The 21,992-nt window shown below is 35.6% G+C and overlaps 1 protein-coding gene across 1 annotated transcript in view; it reads right to left on the bottom strand.

The window, feature by feature from the left end:
- Positions 1 to 5,381: 5,381 nt before the first annotated feature.
- Positions 5,382 to 21,992, bottom strand: part of LIPI (lipase I) — a 40,788-nt gene continuing 24,177 nt past the window's right edge. The window contains exons 8-10 of the mRNA XM_087818516.1: positions 18,600 to 18,711; positions 14,517 to 14,693; positions 5,382 to 5,469 (exon numbers count right to left, since the gene is read on the bottom strand). Of these exons, the coding sequence (XP_087674642.1) occupies positions 5,382 to 5,469; positions 14,517 to 14,693; positions 18,600 to 18,711 (377 nt within the window). The remainder of the gene's footprint in view (positions 5,470 to 14,516; positions 14,694 to 18,599; positions 18,712 to 21,992) is intronic.

Raw genomic sequence — 21,992 nt, 5'->3', positions numbered from 1 at the left:
TACTCACCCCCTTGACATTTATGTTTTTGTCATTTTTTGCCTCTTTTTTGTGTGTGTATCTTTGTGTGCATTCCTTAATTTACTGTTGTAATTACACATGACTTTTCTACATTTGCTTTTACCCTTTATACTAGCTTTGTGTTGGTTGAGCCACTGCTATTATTATGCTTTTGCCTTTGTCAGTGAGAATTTTTTTCCTTTGTGCTATTTTTTTATTAATATTTTTTATTCATTTTCTTCTTAAAGAGTTTCCTTTAACATTTCTTGTTAACACTGGTTTGATAGTAATGAACTCCTTCAACTTTATTTGGCAGGGAAGTTCTTCAACACTCCTTTGATTTTAAATGATAGCCTTGCTGTGTAGAGTAATCTTGGTTGTAGGTTCTTGCTTTTCAGCATTTTAAATATTTCATACCAATCTCCTCTGGCCTGAAAAATTTCTGCTGAGAAATCAGCAAGAAGTCTTAACTAACTGCTTTTCTCTTGCTGCTTTTAAGATTCTCTCTTTGTCTTTACTCTTTGACATTTTTTTTTTTTTAAATGTATCTTTATTGATTTCAGAGAGAGGAAGGGAGAGGGAGAGAGAGAGAGAAACATCAATGATGAGAGAGGCATTGATCGGCTGCCTAGCCCTCAACTCGGGCATGTGCCCTGACCGGGAACCGAACCCCGATCGCCTGGATCCTAGGTCAACACTCAACCGCTGAGCCACGCCCAGCCGGGCCCCTTTGACATTTTTAATTATGATGTATCTTGGTATGTGCCTCTTTGGGTTCATGTTGTTTGTGACTCTCTGCACCTCCTGAACTCGTATGTCTTTCCCTTCACTGGGTTAGGGAAGTTGTCAACCATTCTTTCTTCAAATAGATTTTCAGTGTCTTGCTCTCTCTCTTTTCCTTCTGGTACCACTATAATAGAAATGTCATTATTCTTGATGTTGTCCAAGAGGTCCTTTAAACTATCCACATTTTGTAAAATTCTTTTTTCCCCCCACAGTTCTGGTTGGGTGTTTTCTGCTACCTTGTCTTCCAAATGACTGACTTGATCCTTTGCTTCATCTAATCTACTATTGATTCCATCTAATGTATTCTTCATATTAGTATTGTATTCTTAATTTCTGACTGGTTCTTTTTAATAATTTCTCTCTCCTTTTTATGTTTCCTCTTTGTTGAGGTTCTCACAGAGATTATCTATTGTTCCCCTAAGTTCACTGAGCATCCTTATAATGCAAAGTTTTGAGCTCTGCATCTAGTAGATTCCTCGCCTCAGTTTGGTTTAGTTCTGTCTCTGGAGTTTGTTCTGTTCTTTCATTTAGGTCATGTTTCTTTGCCTCCTCATTTTGACTGCTTCCCTGTATATTTGTTCCTATGCTCCTGGTAGATCTGCTACCTCTCCCAGTCTTGGCAGAGTGGTTTTATATAATAGTGTCCTGTGTGACCCAGTGTCTCACTCTCCCTCATCACCTGAACTGGGTGCTCCAGGGGTGTATCTTGTGTGGGTTTTGTGTGCTTTCCTGTTGTAGTTGAGCCTTGATTGCTGTTGGCATATCAGTGGGTGAGACTGACCCCTAGGTTGGCTTGCAGTGAGGACTGGTTGTGACTATTGCAGATATGCTATTGTGTGTGAGATGACCCCACAGAGTGGGATTTGCTTTAGCAGATTTCTGGTGCCTGCCATGCCCACCTTTTAGGTGTGTTGTTTGTGGAGATGATTGGGTAGTGCTCTGTTGTGATCTGAAGCTGGCCACCAGGTATGTTGGTTCTGGGGCCCCTTGGGAAGGGCACTGGTGAAGGTTAAGATTAGCTGCTGCTTGTGTCGATCTGGTAAAAGCTATAAACTGAACTGTGTTTGGTAGCTGCCTGTGCTGGGCTTGGAGGTGACTGAGGTTGGCCGCCACTAGTGCCAGTCATAGGGCCACAAGGCAAGAGTTACAAAACTGATTGTTTGGGGTTTGTTAACCTTTGAGGGATTTTAGGAAAGTCTGCAGTGTGGGTCTAGGCCTGCCACCTGTCTGGGTTAGCCTCTGAAAAAGATTCAGACCAGGCAAGTAAGTCAGGTATCACCAGGGTGGGGCAAGAGCAGTTTTAGCCAGGTTAATGAAGAATCAGATTTGGTGCTCACCTGCATCTGCCAGCTGTGTCCGGGGAGGAGTCAACAAAGAAAGAATAGCACTGGCCAGCATTATAGTTCAGAGAGAACTTCCCCTCGAGCCCTTGCCCTGCAACCAGACAATTCTCTTCCTCTCTTTATCTCCCTGGTGCTTTTTGAGCTGCCGCCCTTTCTCTGGAGTTTAGCACTAGTGTTTTTAGATGCCTGGGTCCACAGCAGCCCTCTGTCTCACTTGGATAGAGACTGCTGATTTTCACAGCCAGCTGTTGTGGGAACTTCTCTTTCTCACACTCGTGCTCCAGGCCAGGGAACCCAGTTTGGGATTGCTACCCTTCATCTTCAGTGGAGACCTGTGCAGCCAAGATATCCTCCTGATTCTCTCACTGCAGGTGGATATGGGACCAGCCTGTTTCACCTCTCAGTTCCTCCTCAGTACAGCTTGTTCTTTGTATCCTCAATTGTAGGAGTTCTATCCAGCCAGCCTCCAGGTGGTCCTCTGCGGTGTCAGCGCTATAATTTAGCTGTAATTTCAATGTGGTCATGCGAGGAAGTGAGCACAGCATTTACCCACCCCTCTACCTTGACCTAAAATCCTCAAACTACGTTGTTGAGGGAAGTTTTAAAAATAGTGTTGAGTCTTATTTTGTGACCTGTGGCAGGTAGACATTCTGGAGGGTAAAGAATTTAAATACCTCCTATCTCTGCTTCCTCTGTATCTGATCCTGAGCATCATGCCTCCAAAGCAGCCTGGTATAGCATATGCTGTGCATAATAGCTACTTGTCCTTTAGTTGACCAGGTAATTGCTGAGAACACCTGTGCTATCTTATGGTCCCCTGAAAATACATATTTTTCTTCTTCTATTTTTGATCTTTGATTTCCACAAATTTGGAAAAAATAAATATGATTAAAATATTCATAGAAGACTATAAACTTGAGTGCCAGAGGAGTTTATTTCCCTGACAAGATAAGCTCCAAGGCTTTCTTTCTTCACTAACCTTTCATTTGAATAAATAAATAAATAAATAAGTAAATAAATAAATAAATAAATAAATAAATAAATAAATAAATAAGGAATTATGATCCTGGAGAACGTATTGTAATATGAAAACATAAAAACATTTCTAAGTTCATGTCTTTGAGTTATCCTTGAAAGACTATCGCCCATGGCAAGGAAGTTTTATTATGAGAGTTAGGGGGTCACTTAATATGCTGCGAGACAAGTTGGCTACTGTTTCTTTATTTTCCAGGGGCCAGAAGCAACCAGAAAGACTGAAGCAGGATTTCTGGTCCTGGTAACATATATATAGTGCATTTTATTTAATTTTAAATGTCTTTAATATAACCGGCTGAGATTCAAACATTTCTGGGGATAGTTGTTAAGTTAATTGAGGGGGGGTTGGAAAAGTGAAATTATGTAACGGTTCGTGGTTTTAAGAATGTGGGAAATTGTGAGCAAATGTCTAAGTGACAAGGAAGAGAGAAGGTGTCCTGAGGACTGGAGTCAGAGGCTGTGGAGTGAAGGGCTGTAGCCAAAACTGAACCAGCCTTTTTCAAAGCCGACTGTCAGCCAGGGAAGGTGCAGGCAGCTCTGCTCACATCGCTATGCAAAACGAGAAGCACCTTTCATTTGTCTCTGCGCAGGTGGAACACACATCTGATTCCTCAAGGTCTTCATACATTAGTCTTTTCCAGGCGGGCACCAGCAAGGGCCCCAAGTCACTTTCAAATGGCTTATTAGGCAATGCTTATCATTGTGAAGCTAATGAGTCATGAAGGTAATATGGTCTGAACTGTGTCCCCCCAAAATTCCTATGCTAAAGCCCTCACCCCCCGTACCTTGGAATGCACCTGTATTTGGAGATAGGACCCTTAGAGGTGACTAAATTAAAATGAGCTCATTAGGGTAGGACCTACTCCAGTCTGACTGGTGATTTTATGAGAAGAGGGAATTTAGCAACACCAAAGAGACAGCATGCACAGAGGAAAGACCATGAGAGAACACAGCAAGAAGGTGGCTATCTGCAATTCAAGGAAAGAGGCCTTAGAAAAAAACAAACCTGTTGACACCTTGATCTTAGACTTCTAGCCTCCAGAACTTGAGAAAACAAATGTATGTCATTTAGGCCACCCTGCCAGTGATATTTTGTTAAGGCAGCCCCAGCAATTCCTCCTAATACAGGAGAAGTTCAAAAGCACAGAGACTAAGTTAACAGGTTGATTTATAAACATACATAAAACAAACCTTGGGTGCATTCAGACTTAAGTGAGAGAGACTTTAATTCCTGAGGCCCAGGAATTCCTGGACTGAACAGGAAAAGAGGACAATATTAGGGACAGTTAGATTATTATTTATTTTGAATGAAATATTTGCAAATATAGCTAAGATGTACTGAATTGTGGAGAATCACATATTATAGTGGTTAAACACATGGATACAAGAGCGAGACTTGTTAGATTGCAATTCTGGTTTTGTTTATGATCCTGCATAAGTTAGTTAACATTTCTGTGCCTCGGTTTCTTCATCGGTGGAGATATCAAGGCCAATCTCATAGGGTTTTTGTAACAATTACATGAATAAGAATACAGTGATTTATGTGTTAGCTATCATTTTTATTATTATCATTAGAAGCAGATACTAGTCAAAGCACTGAACCAATCTTCAAAAAAATTCTTAGGTGACTGACACATGGTGAGGTAAATTTAATTACTCATGATAACACCATTAGTAGTACTGGACCCAAAATTTGACTTTAAACATTATGGACCCATAGATTATTATGCTCCATAGAAACAAAGTCTTTATTTACAAAGCATTACAAAACTGCTATATAGATCACTAAACAGAAGGTGTTTATGATTTTAAGATTTGCATTAATCCAAATGACTTCTCCAAGTGACAAATTTACGATAAAAAACATTCATTATTTTACCACTGCAGTCTGAGAAATAGAGACTGTTTAGATGGTGTATTGAAGCAAAAAGCTTCTCTTTTTTCCTAAAGACATATTATCAATTAATAACAAGTAATTAAGGGAAACAGTTGATTGAGGTAACCGAAATAAACAGCTTTTAGAATGTATTCAGAATGCTTTACCATGTGAATATTTTACATTTTCTCTATTTTTTATTCTTAAAAATTTATTTAAGAAGTAGAAATCTCTGAATCCCAGATTGAACAATGCATTCTAAAAGAAATACTGATTACACTGTTCCCATCTAGAACTTCTTTACTTCACAAACGAGTTGCTACAGTTGATGGAAGAAGGCATGTTATAGTTCCTCTGCTGAGCAGGTATGTACATGGAGACATATTTCCTCATTTTCTTTAAGTACAATCTCATGCTTGCAGAGTGGTGGTCTGTGAGAGAGAAAAGGGGAAAGGAAAAAATAACTGTTAGTATAACAAAAAAGTTTCTTTTCTTCTCATTAATGTCAGAATATTTTATGTCTATAACTAATTAGTTCTCCAAATTCTGGGAGTTGGAACAAACCTAGATGATGGTTTCCACTCTGTTATTGGGCTATAATGGGATGAAGTAGACACAGTGTTTGTGAAAGAAAAAAAAAGTACTCTGTGTGTTTCAGCTTCTCTCTTTGTTGTTTCATTGGAATATTTACAATATATGGGAGATATTATTAGATACTGAAATAATTGAAACCTGAACTTAACTCAGTGGCTAGGCCTCCTCTTCTGACTCTGATAGTCAACACGGGTGAGTTGATCTGAACTGCACAGGCAAATGTTGCCAAAATGATTTAATCAATTCTCTTTGCCACCTACTAAAATGGAAATAATAATGTGTAGATTATTCTATATCTTGGAGATATTGTGTAGTTAGTATTTGAAGATTTCTGAAAAGTCAAGTAACTGGTAAATCAGGCATCTTATCTAGTTATCTTCCTATTAACGTCTTGAAAATGTCAAAAAGGTAATTAACTAGAATAAGACAAGGTTAGTAAAGGTTCAGAAAAGGAACTAAAGAAAAAAATGGTAGCAATAAATAGAAATTTTCTGTATCAGCAATAGTAACTTAGTTAAGGAAAAAGGAGCAGTTCAACATCACAGGTGCTGGTAGTTCACCTTTATTTGTCATATGCACTTTTCTAGTTCAAGAAGAAGACATTGCTCCCGTCTTCTGCTAGCTTGGTTAAGACATCACTGAATATGTTTTTAAAAGATTCAACAGAATTTTTAGGTTAAATTATTCAATTTTAAAATAAGCCAATTTTCTATTTCTGTTAATGTATTTGAAAGCGATAAAATATAGACATTCATATTTAATTACAAAAGTTGATATAAAATACTACAGTACTTTGCATTTAAGATAACAAAGGTATGTTAGAATTTTAATGTTTATAGTATAGCAGTAAATGTAAAATGATAGTACTCTAACCTCATAAGATTTTTTATTTATTGATTTTTAAAATATATCTTTATTGATTTCAGAGAGAGGAAAGGAGAGGAAGAGAGAGACAGAAACATCAATGATGCGAGAGTCATTGATAGCCTGCAGCGCACAACCCAGGCATGTGCCCTGACCGGGAATCGAACCCTGATCGCCTGGATCCTAGGTCGATGCTCAACCGCTGAGCCACGCCCGGCCGGGCTCATAAGATTTTTTAGATGTTAGCAGAAATATCTTTTTATTACATTATCAGAGATCAGAATGTAATTGAAAAATCAGACTTGTCCTTTCTCCATTATTAAGAAATAAGTAGAGAAATGACTTTACCACTCTCCCACCCAAATGTATCTTTACTTGCATCAATTATTTATCCTGCCACATTCCTTATTCTCTGAATGTGCCTTCAGTGTTCTGGATCTCCCTCCAACTCATTTCTTTTCTTTAAATTTCTCACCTGAAGATATGTTTTTCTATTGATTTGAGAGAGAGAGACAGAGAGAGACAGAGAGAGAGAGAGAGAGAGAGACAAACATCGTTGTGAAAGAAACAGCAATCGGTTGCCTCCCATAAGGACCCCAACTGGGAATTGGACCCAAAACCTAGGTATGTACCCTGACCAAAAATCAAACCACAAAATACCAACCAACTGTGCCACCTGACCAGGGCTCCACCTTGTTTTTTAACTTGCCATAGTAGGACAAGTGTGTCATTAAACTTTCTAATAGATAAGTAAGTTTAGTAATTCTGCTATTAAGTAATTCTGCTATTCACATATTTATAACATAATATTAGGGTAAGTGTGTTTTTCTTTTCTACAGTAATATAAAAGCTCTCAACCCTGGTACCATTGAAATATCTTCAATTAGTAATTTACTAAATGCATATTTTTAATTAAGTGTTTCACACTGTACAAAGCCTCTACAAGCATTACAAAACAGTTTAGGCAGGTTAATAGTGCTTACAAAGTTAAATTTTACCAATACATATGAGGAAAATTAAGCTTGTTTGTTTTTATGTGGTGAAAAGCTAATCTAGTCCTACTGTCATGAATCTAATTTTGACATAATTTATTCTATGTTATCAACAGTTTCTCTCCCCAGGCAATAAAAATGATTTTTAAAAACCTATAATTTATAAGAAAATCTGTGGTTTATGTTGAGCTACCATGGGAAGAAGAATATTACGCTTCTTTTAATTTCAAAAAGAAATTAATATTGCATTTTAATGTTTTGTTTACCACAAGTTAGCAGAAATAAACACATTACATTGATAAAGTACAAACCAATAAAATAATAGGAAAAAATTCAGTGATAATAAATATCTCTTAAATTCAAACAAAATTAGTTTAATTTTGTCTTAATCCATATATATTAAACCAGTTTACAAGAAATATACATTATTTACAAGAAATATACTTTGAAAATTCTCCCTATGGCTTTTGTACAACATATCAGCACATCTATGCATCTAACATTCATTTAAAATTTTACTTAGGAGAAAGTTTCCAGCACTAACACTGGTGCCTGCTCCTGCATGCCAGTTGGGAAAAACCGATCACTCACAGGTCGCTGATGAAATGCATAGAAAGGTCGTGTGTCAATAGTGGGGATAGGAAACATAAATCTGAGCACTGCGTCAGGCCTGCCTAATCAATCTTGAAAGTGGGACCTGAAAGAGTCAACTTGTTTGTAGGTAAGTTAAGAGCATCTTGAGAATAGCCTAAAGAATATTCATAGAAATACAAAATTATAAAGCACTCAATGTGATAAAATGCACAATGCCTGGCATCTAATCAAGAATTACCAAGCATGCAAAAAAGCAGGGAAATGGACCCACTTGATGGTCAAATAATTGAAACCAATCTAGAGCTAGCACAGATGTAAGAATTGGCAGTCAAGGGCACTAAAAGAATTGTTATAATTGTATTCCATGTATTCAAGTAGTTCAGGAGAGACATAAGAGTTATTTAAAAAACAAAAACAAAAAACAACTCAAACTTCCAGAGAAGAAAACTACAATGTCTAATATGAAAAGTACCCTGGATGAGATTCATATCTGATTAGGCATTATAGAAGAAAAGAATAATGATCTTAAAGACATAAAAACTAAATATATTCAAAATAAAATGAAAGAGGAAAATAAAATTAAAAAATTAACAAACCATCAGTGAGTTGTGGGATAATTCCAAGCAGCCTAAGAAACTTGAAATAGGAGTCCCCAAAAGGAGAGGAGAAAGAAGGGACACAGAAAAAGATATTTCAAAAAAGAGTGAGAATTTTTTTTAATAAAATTTGATGAAATCTATAAGCTCACCAGGCCCAAGGAGGTCAACAAACTCCAAACACAAGTGGTATAAATAAAATTACGTCACATCACAATAAAAATATTTAATATCAGTGATGAGAAAATCTTAAAACTACCCAAAGAAAAATGGCATATTTTCATCATAGGAACAAAGGATAGTGACAGATTTCTCATCAGGATAAATGCATGATAGAAGACAGTACAGTAATATTTTTAAAGTAGTCAAAGTAAAAACAACAACAACAACAACAAAAACTGTCAAACTAGAATTCTATAACCAGATAAATTATCTTTTAAAATGAAGTCATCAGAAAGCTTTTTCAGGTTCAAAAATCTGACAAAATTCACAACCACACTAACAAAAACATCTTAAAGGAACTCCTTCTCAAGAGATAAATTATACCAAATGAAAAAAAATGTATCTACATAAGGTTTAAGAATTGCACCAGAAATGGTAACTAAGTGGATAAATATATGAATTTTCCTAATTATTTATAATCTCTTTAATAGCTTGACTCTTTAAAAAATGATACATTTTTCAATAAAATTTTTAGCATATATACAAGCAAAATATATGCCAACAACAAAACAAAAGTTAGAATAAAAGAAATGGAATTATATTACTATAGAGTTTTTATGTTATATGTTGCACAGTGGTAAAATTCACCTGAAGGTAGGCTGCAGTAAATTAAAGATAATAATATAAATCCAAAGAAAAACCTTTAAACTAATTTTCAAAAAGAGTGATAGATAATAAACCTACAAAGGAGCTAAAGTGGAAGTGTAAGGCTTCTCAATTTATACAAAAGAAGGCAGATGATGAGAAAAATGGAAACAAAGAAAAAGAACAGATGAGAAAAATCGAAAACAAAATAGCAAGATGATAAATTTAAACGCAACCACATTAATAATCACATTAAATTACAAGATGTAAATACCCTTAATAAAATGGCAGAGGTCATCACCATAACTTGTCGTTAGAGAAATGCAAATTAAAAGCACAAGGAGACCTCAATACACCTATTAGAATAGTAAAAATAAAAACAAAAACAATAAAACTGGTGAAAGTGTAGTTTTTGGTGCAGGAGTACAGTGGAATTCTGATAAATGCCAGTGGAAATGAAAATGTACAATCACTTAAAATAACAGTCTGGCAGTTATGGCAGTTTCAATATGACCCAGCAATCTCACTGATAGGTATTTATCCAACAGAAATAAAAACTTGCGTTCACATGAAAATCTGCATGCAAATATTTATGTTGGCTTTATCCAGAGACAGATATCAAAAACTGTGAACAAACCATATGTCCTCCAACTGGTGAATGGATAAATGAACTCTGGCGTATCCATACATAGAATATACCATTCACCCATAACATTCCATTGATGTAGGAAACAACATGGATACATTTGAAATGTATGAAGCTAAGTGAAAAAAGCCGTACTTGAAAGGCTACGTACTCATGATTCCACTTACATACTGTTTGAGAAAGGGTGAAACCAGGTACAGTGACTGCCAGGGAGTAGGAGTGGGGAATGAGGCTGAAAATAAAGCAGCAGCGAAGGGCAGTTCCTGTGACTGATGGAAGCGTTCTGGATCTTGATTGTGGTGGGGGTTTCATGGCTATGAATTTATCAAAACTCATGGAACTGTATGCCTAAAGGAGTACTTTTTACTGCTAAGTTTCCAAAGGTAGCTTTAGTCCAACTTTTCTCAGGAATTTATACCAGGTCACCTCCACTGTGAATGTCCTTCTTAGTCCCTAAATTTGAAAGCCCTGCTTGCTGGAAAAACCTAGCCGAGAACTCGGTTGCCGTCTATCACAGTAGGTGCAAAGAGAATTACTGGCTGAGTGCTTACACGGTTTAATCTATACCATAAGGCATCACATTTTTATAACTCATGTTCCCAACAATTTGGCAGTGCTGATTCTCATTAATTGCACTTTATCTGTTTGGACAGATCTAAACAGAAAAAGCAACTAAATGGTTATGACAATTATGTAGGTAATTAAACTTAAAGCATACATTTCATCCAAGCATCTGTTAGCATCTCCAGCCAGCAGGGAATGATAAGAATTTTGTTTAACACCTACAAGGTATTTTAGGTTTTTTTCCTCTTGGGTAGAAAACAATTGTATCTACATTTTGTAAATTTAGTAAATTTTCATAGTCTATCCACTATTTAGATTTCACATAAAAATTAAAATTACGTGCATGCTTACGTTTTGCTCTTAGCTTATCCCTATGATTTCACCCTACTAAGTGAGTTGTATATAACGTTCCTTTATGTAAAACATGATTGAGAAGGCAATGAGTCAAATATAACAGTGGTCACATCTGTCTGCATTTCCTTTCCCTGATAATAAGTCACTTAAAGAAGAGAAATGCTCAGAGAAGGCAATGGCTGTCTGGAGGCTCACCAACGTTCTGCATCAAGGAGTGAACATCATAAGGTGAGGTGGAAGATTTGAAAATGCCCCTTCTCCTTGATATTTCTCCTATGAACACATTGTTTGCGGGTAGTTTTTATCGCGCTCTCTACTACCAGTCAACATAAAACGTATAAATACGTTTCCCACATACAATGTGTGAATATAAAACAAGGAAACTTCAAAGTGCAGATCGTTGTCTATGCATAGCCAGTGCTTATGTCAAGCAAACACTGGGGGAAATGAGGTATCCAACAATAACTCAGCTGAATATCCCACAGAAGATGGCAGCCATTGACTTATGGTTACAAAGGGGAAATTGCTTATCACCAGATTGATGATGTTGCAAAGCTTCAAGCACATTATGATCATATGGTTATCTGTGAATAGTGACCCTTGAAGCTATTTCAGGGACTAAGCTGCATGATTCCACAAAGATTTAAGTAATGAGAAAACTATCCAGTCCCGGCATTCGTCCACAGACACAGGATGGATTACCCTTGGTTCCTTTTACTGTTCACATGTACAAAGCCAAATTTATCTTTCTCACTTTAAGCTCCTGTGCTGTTTATGTACAAAGGTTCTAGCTAAATTCCTGGTGCCTGGCCACAATTTACATTATATACTTCTTCTACACTGTGGAGGTATCTCTTTTGTTTCTCTTTCCATGAATGATACACAGGAAGAAGACTTTGTTCCTGGGTAGTATGAATCCTTTACATCTAAATGCCAGAAACAGGGGATGTAAGCTACAGCCTCTAGCTTCACTGTTCATACTCACCTCTCTTTATTTATGGCTTTTTAAAAATTATTAAATGTATTGGGATGACAATGGTTGATAGGATCATATAGGCTTCATGTGTACATTTGCATGATACAAGATCTGTATATTGAACTGTGTGCCCACAACCCAAGTCAAACCATCTTCCATCACCATATATTGGGCGTAGTCACCCTTCTTATGCTCACAGAGGTATTGATGGGGGAGAACAGGAAAATATAATCATGCAACAACCATGGCTTCTTTAAAATCTAGCTAGTGAGGACCATAAAAATAGAGTTGTTCTGCCCAGCTGGGTGTGGCTCAGCAGTTGAGCGTTGACCTTTGATCCAAGAGATCGCGGTACGATTCCCGGTCAGGGCACATGTCCAGGTTGCGGGCTCCATCCCCAGCCAGGGGCGTGCAGGAGGCAGCCCATCAATGACTCTCTCATCACTGATGTTTCTATCTCTCTCTCTCCCTCTCCCTTCCTCTCTCTGAAATCAGTAATATATATTAAAAAATAATAATAAAGTTGTTCCTTGAATAATGCAGGGGTTCCAGGAGTGCAGATCCCCTGAGCAGTCAAAGATCTGTGTTTAACTTTTAACTCTCCCAAAACTTAACTACTGATAACATAAGCAGTCAATTAACACATATTATGTATGATATATGTATTATGTACTGTATTCTTGCAATAAAGTAAGCTAGAAAAAAGAAAATATTAGGAAAATCATAAGGGGGAAAATACTTATGTATATTTTATGCATGCATGACATACCTAAATTTTAATTTTTTAATTTTATTTTTAGGATATGTGATTCATCTGCAGTTTTTTCACATTGTCACAAATTTTCAAAAACTTTTCCAATATATTTATTTTTAAAAAATTATCCATGTGTTAAGTGGACCAATGCCATTCAAACCTTTAGTCTTTCAAATATAACCCCATAACACACACACCCCAGCAATATACTTTGTCAGGGAATGATGTTGCTAATATTCTTAACTAAGAATATCCATATATTCTCATATTTTTGTAAGTATTTCACTCAAAGGAAAAGGACAGTAAAATTATCCTATTATATACTTCATACTTCTACATTATATACTTCTTCTACACTATGGAGGTATCTCTTTCGTTTCTCTTTCCATTAATGATATACAGGAAAAAGGCTTTATTCCTGGGTAGTATGAATCCTTTACATCTAAATGCCAGAAACAGGGGATGTAAGCTACAGGGAATGTAAAATTTTTTCCATCTGACTTAATGACTTTTGAATTACTAAATATTCTTATACCAAAAGTTACAAAATAACTTTCACTTCAAAGAATTTTCCCAACTCTATCGATATGTCAACTAAATGAATTTCTTATTATTTATTATTTTTATTCTTCAAAAATTCTTATTTACTAATTTCAACATTCATAGAAAGGCAATTAGGAAATCAAATATGTTAATACAGAAACATAAAGAGAAATAAAGATGAAGTGCTACAATTGACTGAAGACAAGAGATTTCTAGCAATCCACAACCCACGCTGTTGGCGCTCGGTTGATTCCCACCAACAAAGCACCTCACATATTCAAAGCTGGGAGATGCTCAGCCCATTAAAGACCTCTTGGCGGTTCTTAGTGCTTTCACATGGGTGTTTTTGTGGAAATATGGATTCTGCCATGGTGAGCATGTACATCCACACCATGTGGACAAGGGTAGTGGGAAAACCTCTTTGGCTGGGAGGATGCGAAACCAAGAACAGCATATTAAATGGGCTTAGAAAAATACTGGCAGAATCTATTGTTTTTTAAAAATGGCACCTACACAATAATGATGGTGTCACAGTTTTTGGAATGGGGATTTTTGTGATGTTACTGACAAACCAAGACAGGTGACTATGAAATTAAAGCACAGAGTCAGATCCTCCTCAAGCTGTTATTGTACATGTGCCAGAGTCTCACTCCTGTCAGTATATTCTTGGGGTTGAATCTCCAGTAATCTGGAGAATCTTAGACGCAGCAGATAAAAATGAACATTTCTCTTCACAAAAGAGTAGTAAATTAGGTGAAAGAAAAGATCATTGAAAATTGTAATGATTTATATATATCTTCTGTAAGCATATGTCTCATTATAGAGTTTTCAGCCATTGGACCTCATCTAAAGGATTGTATAAAAAGACTGGAAACCACTCTGTAAATATATATATATAAGAAATTATTGATAAACTTCTACGGCAGACATTTCTCTTCCTTTTTTCATTTTTGTTGTGTTTTAGAAAGTAATTGTGTGTGTATTTCCTTGCTTGGGTAACATGATTCCAAATGAATCTCAGCCAAACCAAAAAACAAAATGCATTTTATACCTTTTAGATATTCCAATAAAATATCATTTGAAATACACAATAAACAGATATTTGAGTACATGAATTCTTAAACCATTTTTTAGCAGGCCAATACTTTCAAGTTTAAAAGACGATGTATTTAAATTTAAATTTGATTTTCTTACCTTTCTGGATATGTAAGTGATTTTAACGTGAGACTCTGGATGCTGTATTCGCATGTGGAACACTGCTGGTTAGAGCGCCGATGGTACGTCAAACCAATGTGTGAAATATTAACAACATCATTTAAAAACTCAGCAAGAATCTTGACTTCTTGAAGGTTACCAAACACTTTATTCTTCCTAAATGGAAAATTTGTCATACTTAGCGTAACAGTAATTTGAAATATAATTTAACTCTAAAATCAATATAATATTAACAATGCAAGATAGAGACCAGTCTTATAGGAAAAAGCCAAACAATAAATGTTTGCTTAAAGTACTTATTAAAATAATTTAAACAGCAATTTAAAACAAAAAAATAATATTTGCATCCCCATACACAATATTTTGGAAATACTTTTTGGGGAAAACATGGACATTTTATCTTTCTGACTAGGTGTTTAGTTGTTCATTTGTCTAAAATTAGAGAAGTCATTTTATGCTTCTTTTTTTAGACACCTGAACAACTATCACAGTTTCTTAATAATTCTTTATTGTTCTGTGCCACTTTATCAAGTATTTGTGAATTAAAGAAATAATTATAAAAGCCTGAGGTTCAAAAGAAAAATAAATTTAATAGTCAATAAGTACAATTTCCTGAGCATTTACAATGTACTCAGAACTGTAATAAAGCTTTTCACACTTGATATCATTTAATGATCTCCACCACTTCTTTTATTAGTAATATTAGTATTACTATTTTACATACAGGTAAGAAAACAGAGTGTATGAGTGCCTTTCCCAAGCAAGTGAATGCAAAGCTGGAATGCAAACACAGCCATGCCAGTGCTCTGTACCCCTCTACTCAACTCTTCATCCCCATGTGCCAGAAACAGGCGGCCCTGGCATCATGCCAACAGGGTCTGCTGACCCCAAAGGCAACTCCAAGGGAAATGAGGAGAAGGAAGGGGGGAGGAGGAAGGGGAGAGGGGGAAGGTGGGGGGGAGGGAAAATGAGAGGAGAAAGAGGGGAGGGGAGGAAGGAAAGAGAGAATTTTTTAAAAATCTGATGAGATAATTTTCTCCTTTGAGGCAATGTTTTGCTTACGCAAAAGTGACAATCACACATAGAACAGCCAAAGTGCGACCAGTGGGCACCCAGCACTGGTGCCAACTTATATTTATCCCTGCCTCCTCTCCTTTTCAATCTCCACAACCTACACAACTAGTCAGAGAGATGAAAAGTCCACGTTTTCCCCAAAATGTTCATTATCACTGCTCTCAAAGTTCATTTCTGTGCCCACCTAGCTGAGTTACTACCTCCTCTCTCACAGGATATGTCATTGGTTATGTCTCTAAATTTTATCCAAAAGTTTATCTCGATTTCTCAGAGATACTTCAAAGTCAGCATATCCAGATGGGAATGTGTTGTCTTCCTCCACAAATTCACATCCACTCCAGTGGTTTCAAATATCTTTGCTTGTGGCACCAAATCTCCGCCCCCAGCTGAGTCCTGCCTGCTGGATCCAGACACATATACCCACAGTTATTGGCCCTGGATATCTACTTAGATACCTCAGGGATGCCTGAAGCTCAGTAGGTTAAATCTAAATGACACTTTCCCCAACACCTACCTCTCATAAAAAGGAATCCTAAAATTTACAAATTTCCTTACCATTTTAATTTGCACCACTGCTTGTTGCCCAAACCAGACAACTAGGATTCACCCTTGATATTATAATCCCTTTCAACCCCGCATTCAGTGTAGCATCAATTCCCCCTCACTGTACCTGTGAAATATCCTGAGTCTGCTTTGAATTCATTCTCATTTCTCCGCCTCCCCTGCAAACACTATCTCAGGGCTGCCTCTTGCCCATATTCTTGCAACAGCACCTTGTCTTTCTTGCTTCCACTCCACTGTGGTCAATTGTTTTTCCAAAATGAAAATCCAATCCCGCCCAACCTGATTGCCTCAGTTAAAACAGGTCGGCGGTCTTCATTTTCCCAGTGAATAAAATACAAATCCAGAAGCATGTCCTACAAACCTAGTTCCCACAAAATCTAGGTGTTCTCTAGCTCTCCCCCTGCCCCTATTTACAGACATAATGCGCTCCCTGAAATGGCCTATGCTCCCTCCTGCTCAGGATCCCTTTCTCTGCCTGGAAAACAGCCAAGCAGACTGACTCCAGCTCACCATGCAGGCCTCAGCCAAGAAGTACAGAACATCCTTAAAGAGCCTTTCAGTGGCCCCAATTTTATGTTTCCTTACACACTGTAATGTGCCTCAAGACATTTTTCATGGACAGATTTTATTTACATATTTTTATAATTATTTAATTACATGTACACCCTTCATTAGGCTGTAAGCTTAAGGAGGAAAGGACCAGGTCTGTTTTTCGCATCACAGCAGCCTCACCACTTAGCACAGTGCCTAGTTCCATGTGGATAGTCATTAAAAATTGTTCGAATAGAAAAATGGCTGACATCATTTTATTTGTATTATATATCGATAAAGTGTATCTGCTCCACTAGAAAAGTTATATAAAGACAAAAATATAACTTGTCCAAAATTTTATCCCCAATTTTTTGTGCAATTCCTGGACTACATAAGTCCTCAAGAATTTTTATTGAATGATTAAATTGGCTCCTCTCCATGGGTCTCCTAGCTCAGTGAGTGGCACCATAATTGAAATAGTCATAAAGAGCCCTAGCTGGTTTTGCTCAGTGGTTTAGAGCGTCAATCTGTGGACTGAAGGGTCTGGGGTTCGATTCTGGCCAAGGACACGCTGCAGGCTCGGTTGCAGGCTCGATCCCCAGCCTGAGTGGGGGTGTGTGGGGGAGGCAACCAATCGATGAGTTTCTCTCACATCTATTTCTCTCTCTCTCTCTCTCCCTCTCCCCCTCTCTCTCTCTCTCTCCCCCTTCCACTGTCTCTGAAAAGCAATGGAAAAAAATATCCTAAGGTGAAGATTAAAAATAATAATAAATTAATAAATAAATAAATAAATAAATAAATAAATAAATAAATAAAGATTAAAATTTGAATTCACTAGAGGTCGGTTTATTTCCTTCACTTTCACATGCTTAATCATAAAAACAGATCTATTCTAAATTCTATAAACCCACTTCCACTTGCTGGGTCTATGCCACCATCATCTTTCATGTCAATCATTATAATAGTCACCCTCTGATCTAGTTCCACTCTAACCTCCCCATTAGTCATTCATCTGGGAGATCATTCTAACCTTACTATCCATGATCAATATCCCCTGTTTAAAACCCTTTATTGGCATATATTTGGTATATTTTAATAGATGTGATTTTAATGATATATAGGTAAGTGATCACACAATTGCGTTTCTATAAAAATCAGAATGCAGAACACATTTGCAACAGGTTTGTAATTTTGATAAATAAAAAAGCAATATGCATGTACACAGGGAATGTCCAGCAAGGAGATTCAGGAGGAGAAGGAGGCGGGGAGAGGGAGAAGGGGTGGGAACGGTTATATACCAAGGGCTGATCTGAATGTCCCTGGGTAACGTAATTGTAGATGACTCTCATTTTCTAATGTATTATAGGACATGCTTTTTACAGCAAGCAAATATTCCTCTTTTAACTTTCAAAAGAGAAATGAAAGATCATTTAGAAGTCTTACTTCCCTGGCATCTAAAACAGTTTAAATCCCAAAGCATGACTAAATTTATTAACAAGAATTATTAATAGAAACATACTCAATTCATTGTCCAGGCTTAGATGGACAGATTTACCATGGGTAAGTGTTCCATTTTATATTCCTTTATTTTAAAAATACACTAATTCAAGTATTTGAATAAAATACTCCAATATTTCATGTGTTCTGCAGAGAACATGATGTTTATAAAGGTAACCAAGACTCACAGTTCCTTTGCCTTCTGAACAAGTTTGAAACAACTGTTCCAGGGCTGCAGTCTGTGTGCCACTGTGGAAATCAGGTATATTCCTATCTCCAGGCCTTTGAAAGCACCCTGGATAGAAAATCCACACTATTTGGATTGTCTTACAAAGTGGATGCTCAAGAAAACAAGCATTTAATTTATGAAGAAAAATAATACTGAATTATACTTACTTATAGAGCCTTGGTTCTTCAGTCTTTCCAAGCTGGTTCTTTAAATTAAATGTAACATAGCCATCCTTCATAGCACCATCCAAAACAATTATACTGAGAACAAAGTAATACACTACAAAACAAAAATATAGAATGCAATTCACATTTTTAAAATAAATTGTTTTGGTACATATGTAGATATGAATGTATTTATATCTGTATGTAAACTTAGCGCATATTACATATGCAAATAATGTTAAGAGGCACTTCTTTGGTATGTGGGTAATGTATTTCAGTTCTTGTCAATTTTTAACTAGTCTTGAAAATGAGGAATGACAAAGCCCGCCAGATAGTCATGGGTTTGGTAAAGAGGTGAACAAATAGTGAATACTAACTGTTCTGCAAACCAAACAACTTCAGAATTTAGGTCAATTAAATTATTTTTTAAAATAGCACATCTAAAGTTAATATAAAGTTCCCTAATTATCTGATTAATAGTCCTGGCTAAACTTGCTTGACAAATATATTTCCAAATTTCACTGGTTGTTTAGGAATAACTATGAAATTAAATAATCCTAAATAGATTGAGCTCATAGTAGTTCTTATTCAAAATGCTCCTATTAAAAATTGACATAGTATACCTTTCAGAGGTAAGGATGCTGAACTTACCCCTATAGTCTATATTGATTGGACTACACAGAAAGTTCTGACTCTGTAAGCTTTCCCAAGTACTGACACCATGTCCTAAAGATAATATATAAACAGAACATATAATGCATAAAATTTTCTTGTGAGAAATACAACTTACTAAAATTGTTCATGCTAGTTGTTAAATGTTGCTACTAAATAGCCAAGAATAACTTTTTGTCTTTTGCCTGATGCTTAGTACTATCTCAAATAAAGTAATGGATTTATGATTCGACCTCATCAATTTCTAACACAAGAGATACATAGGAAGGCTTCTTACTTTGATGTGATCCCCCCCAGCTTTAGACAAAATACTTTGGTCAGCCTCACCCAAAAAAGGTGGGTGTTCAGACTTACTCAGATGATTTCTGGAAGCATGATATATTGAGATGTTATAGAATAAGCCCTCCTCCTGCTAAAATCACATAGACATTCTGGATATACAATCCATAAGTTAAATATACAACCAAGCTCAGATGAAGAAGGAAAATATTGGGAGGCATAAATGAAGAGAAATTAAAGTAAACTCTGAAGCTATAAGAAAGGCTGAAGCCCTGGATTTCTACAGAATTTAAGAACTGGGCGTAGCATGGAAATAGAGGTTTAAGTGTCAACTTCCATGCTGAAACAGAAGATGTGATGTTAAGTAATAGAGTTCATAAAAATCCCTGCACAGTGTCAGGGTCCCTAATTTTTTGCTTTGTCATTGAAAGAGGAATCTGGAAAATTCTTCATATTGGCTGTATGTAGGTATAAGGTAGGGGGAAAAATTTCTGAGATTAAATAAAACTCCTTGTAACAAGGAATTTAAATATACATTCATCACTTGGTCAATGCTCCCCTCTCCCAATTTATACTAAAAATGCTCCAGGATTATGATATATAAATTTGGGGGTGGGAGGAATCGAACTTGCTCTGATGCGAGAATATTGCAGAAGAGCTGACTGCTAAGAATTTTCTATATTAAAAGAAGACATAGATTTTTATTTTGATAGCATAAATTTTTTCTTTAATTTTTAATAGATACTTGGACTGACCATTGAGACTAGAAAATGATAACAAAACATTCCTGGATAGACAGACAGGCAGGCAGATAGATAATAGATAAATATAGATAGATGATAGATAGATGATGATAGATTAGATAGATAGATAGATAGATAGATAGATAGATAGATAGATAGATGATAGATAGATAGATAGATGATAGATAGATGATAGATAGATGATATAGATAGATAGATGATAGATTAGATAGATAGATGATAGATGATAGATAGATAGATAGATAGATAGATAGATAGATAGATAGATAGATAGATATAGATGATAGATAGATAGATGATAGATGATAGATAGATAGATAGATAGATAGATAGATAGATAGATAGATAGATGATAGATATAGATAGATGATAGATAGATAGATAGATAGATAGATAGATAGATAGATAGATAGATAGATAGAGATAGATAGATGATAGATATAGATAGATAGATAGATAGATAGATAGATAGATAGATAGAGATAGATAGATGATAGATATAGATAGATAGATAGATAGATATAGATAGATAGATAGATAGATAGATAGATAGATAGATAGATAGAGATAGATAGATGATAGATATAGATAGATAGATAGATAGATATAGATAGATAGATAGATAGATAGATAGATAGATAGATAGATAGATGATAGATAGATAGATAGATAGATAGATAGATAGATAGATAGATAGATAGATATAGAGATAGATAGATAGATAGATAGATAGATAGATAGATAGATAGATAGATAGATGATAGATAGATAGATAGATAGATAGATAGATAGATAGATAGATAGATATAGAGATAGATAGATAGATAGATAGATAGATAGATAGATAGATAGATAGATAGATAGATAGATAGATGATAGATGATGATAGATAGATAGATGATAGATAGATAGATAGATAGATAGATAGATAGATAGATAGATGATAGATGATAGATAGATAGATAGATAGATAGATAGATAGATAGATAGATAGATAGATAGATGATAGATAGATGATAGATAGATGATAGATAGATAGATAGATAGATAGATAGATAGATAGATAGATGATAGATAGATAGATAGATAGATGATAGATAGATGATAGATAGATAGATGATAGATAGATGATAGATAGATGATAGATAGATGATAGATAGATAGATAGATAGATAGATAGATAGATAGATAGATAGATAGATAGATAGATAGATATAGATAGGTAGATAGATAATAGATATGATAGATAAATTTAACCAGAAGAAAACTACAAATTTCTGTATGGAACAATTAAATTAACAATAAATACATTTTAAAAATCTGCCTGAAAATAAGAGAATTAATATCTTCAAAGTGATGAGAGAAAATAACTCTCAATGTAGAATTCTATCCTTGAACTAAGGTTATATTCCAGAATAAGAGAAAGATAAGGTCATTTCAAGGAAACAAAAAACAAACAAACTGAGAGGGACTACTAGTGAAAAGTCACTAAGGATATGCTTCAGCAAGATAAAAATTAGACCCAAAGAAAAAAGTGAGGGAAAACAGGGCAAGACAAAATGTAAAAAATTGAAATTGATAACTATAAGTGAGCATTTGATGGAATAACAATATTCATAATAAATAGTGATTGTTAGCTAAGGAGTGAAATAAAATACCACAGAACATAATATAGAAGATA

This window comes from Miniopterus natalensis, chromosome 6 (genome assembly GCF_054644295.1).
Source record: "Miniopterus natalensis isolate mMinNat1 chromosome 6, mMinNat1.hap1, whole genome shotgun sequence".
NCBI classification, from domain to species: domain Eukaryota; kingdom Metazoa; phylum Chordata; class Mammalia; order Chiroptera; family Miniopteridae; genus Miniopterus; species Miniopterus natalensis.
The sequence above is the reverse complement of the archived record's forward strand: the minus strand, read 5'-3'. Positions and strand labels throughout refer to the sequence as shown.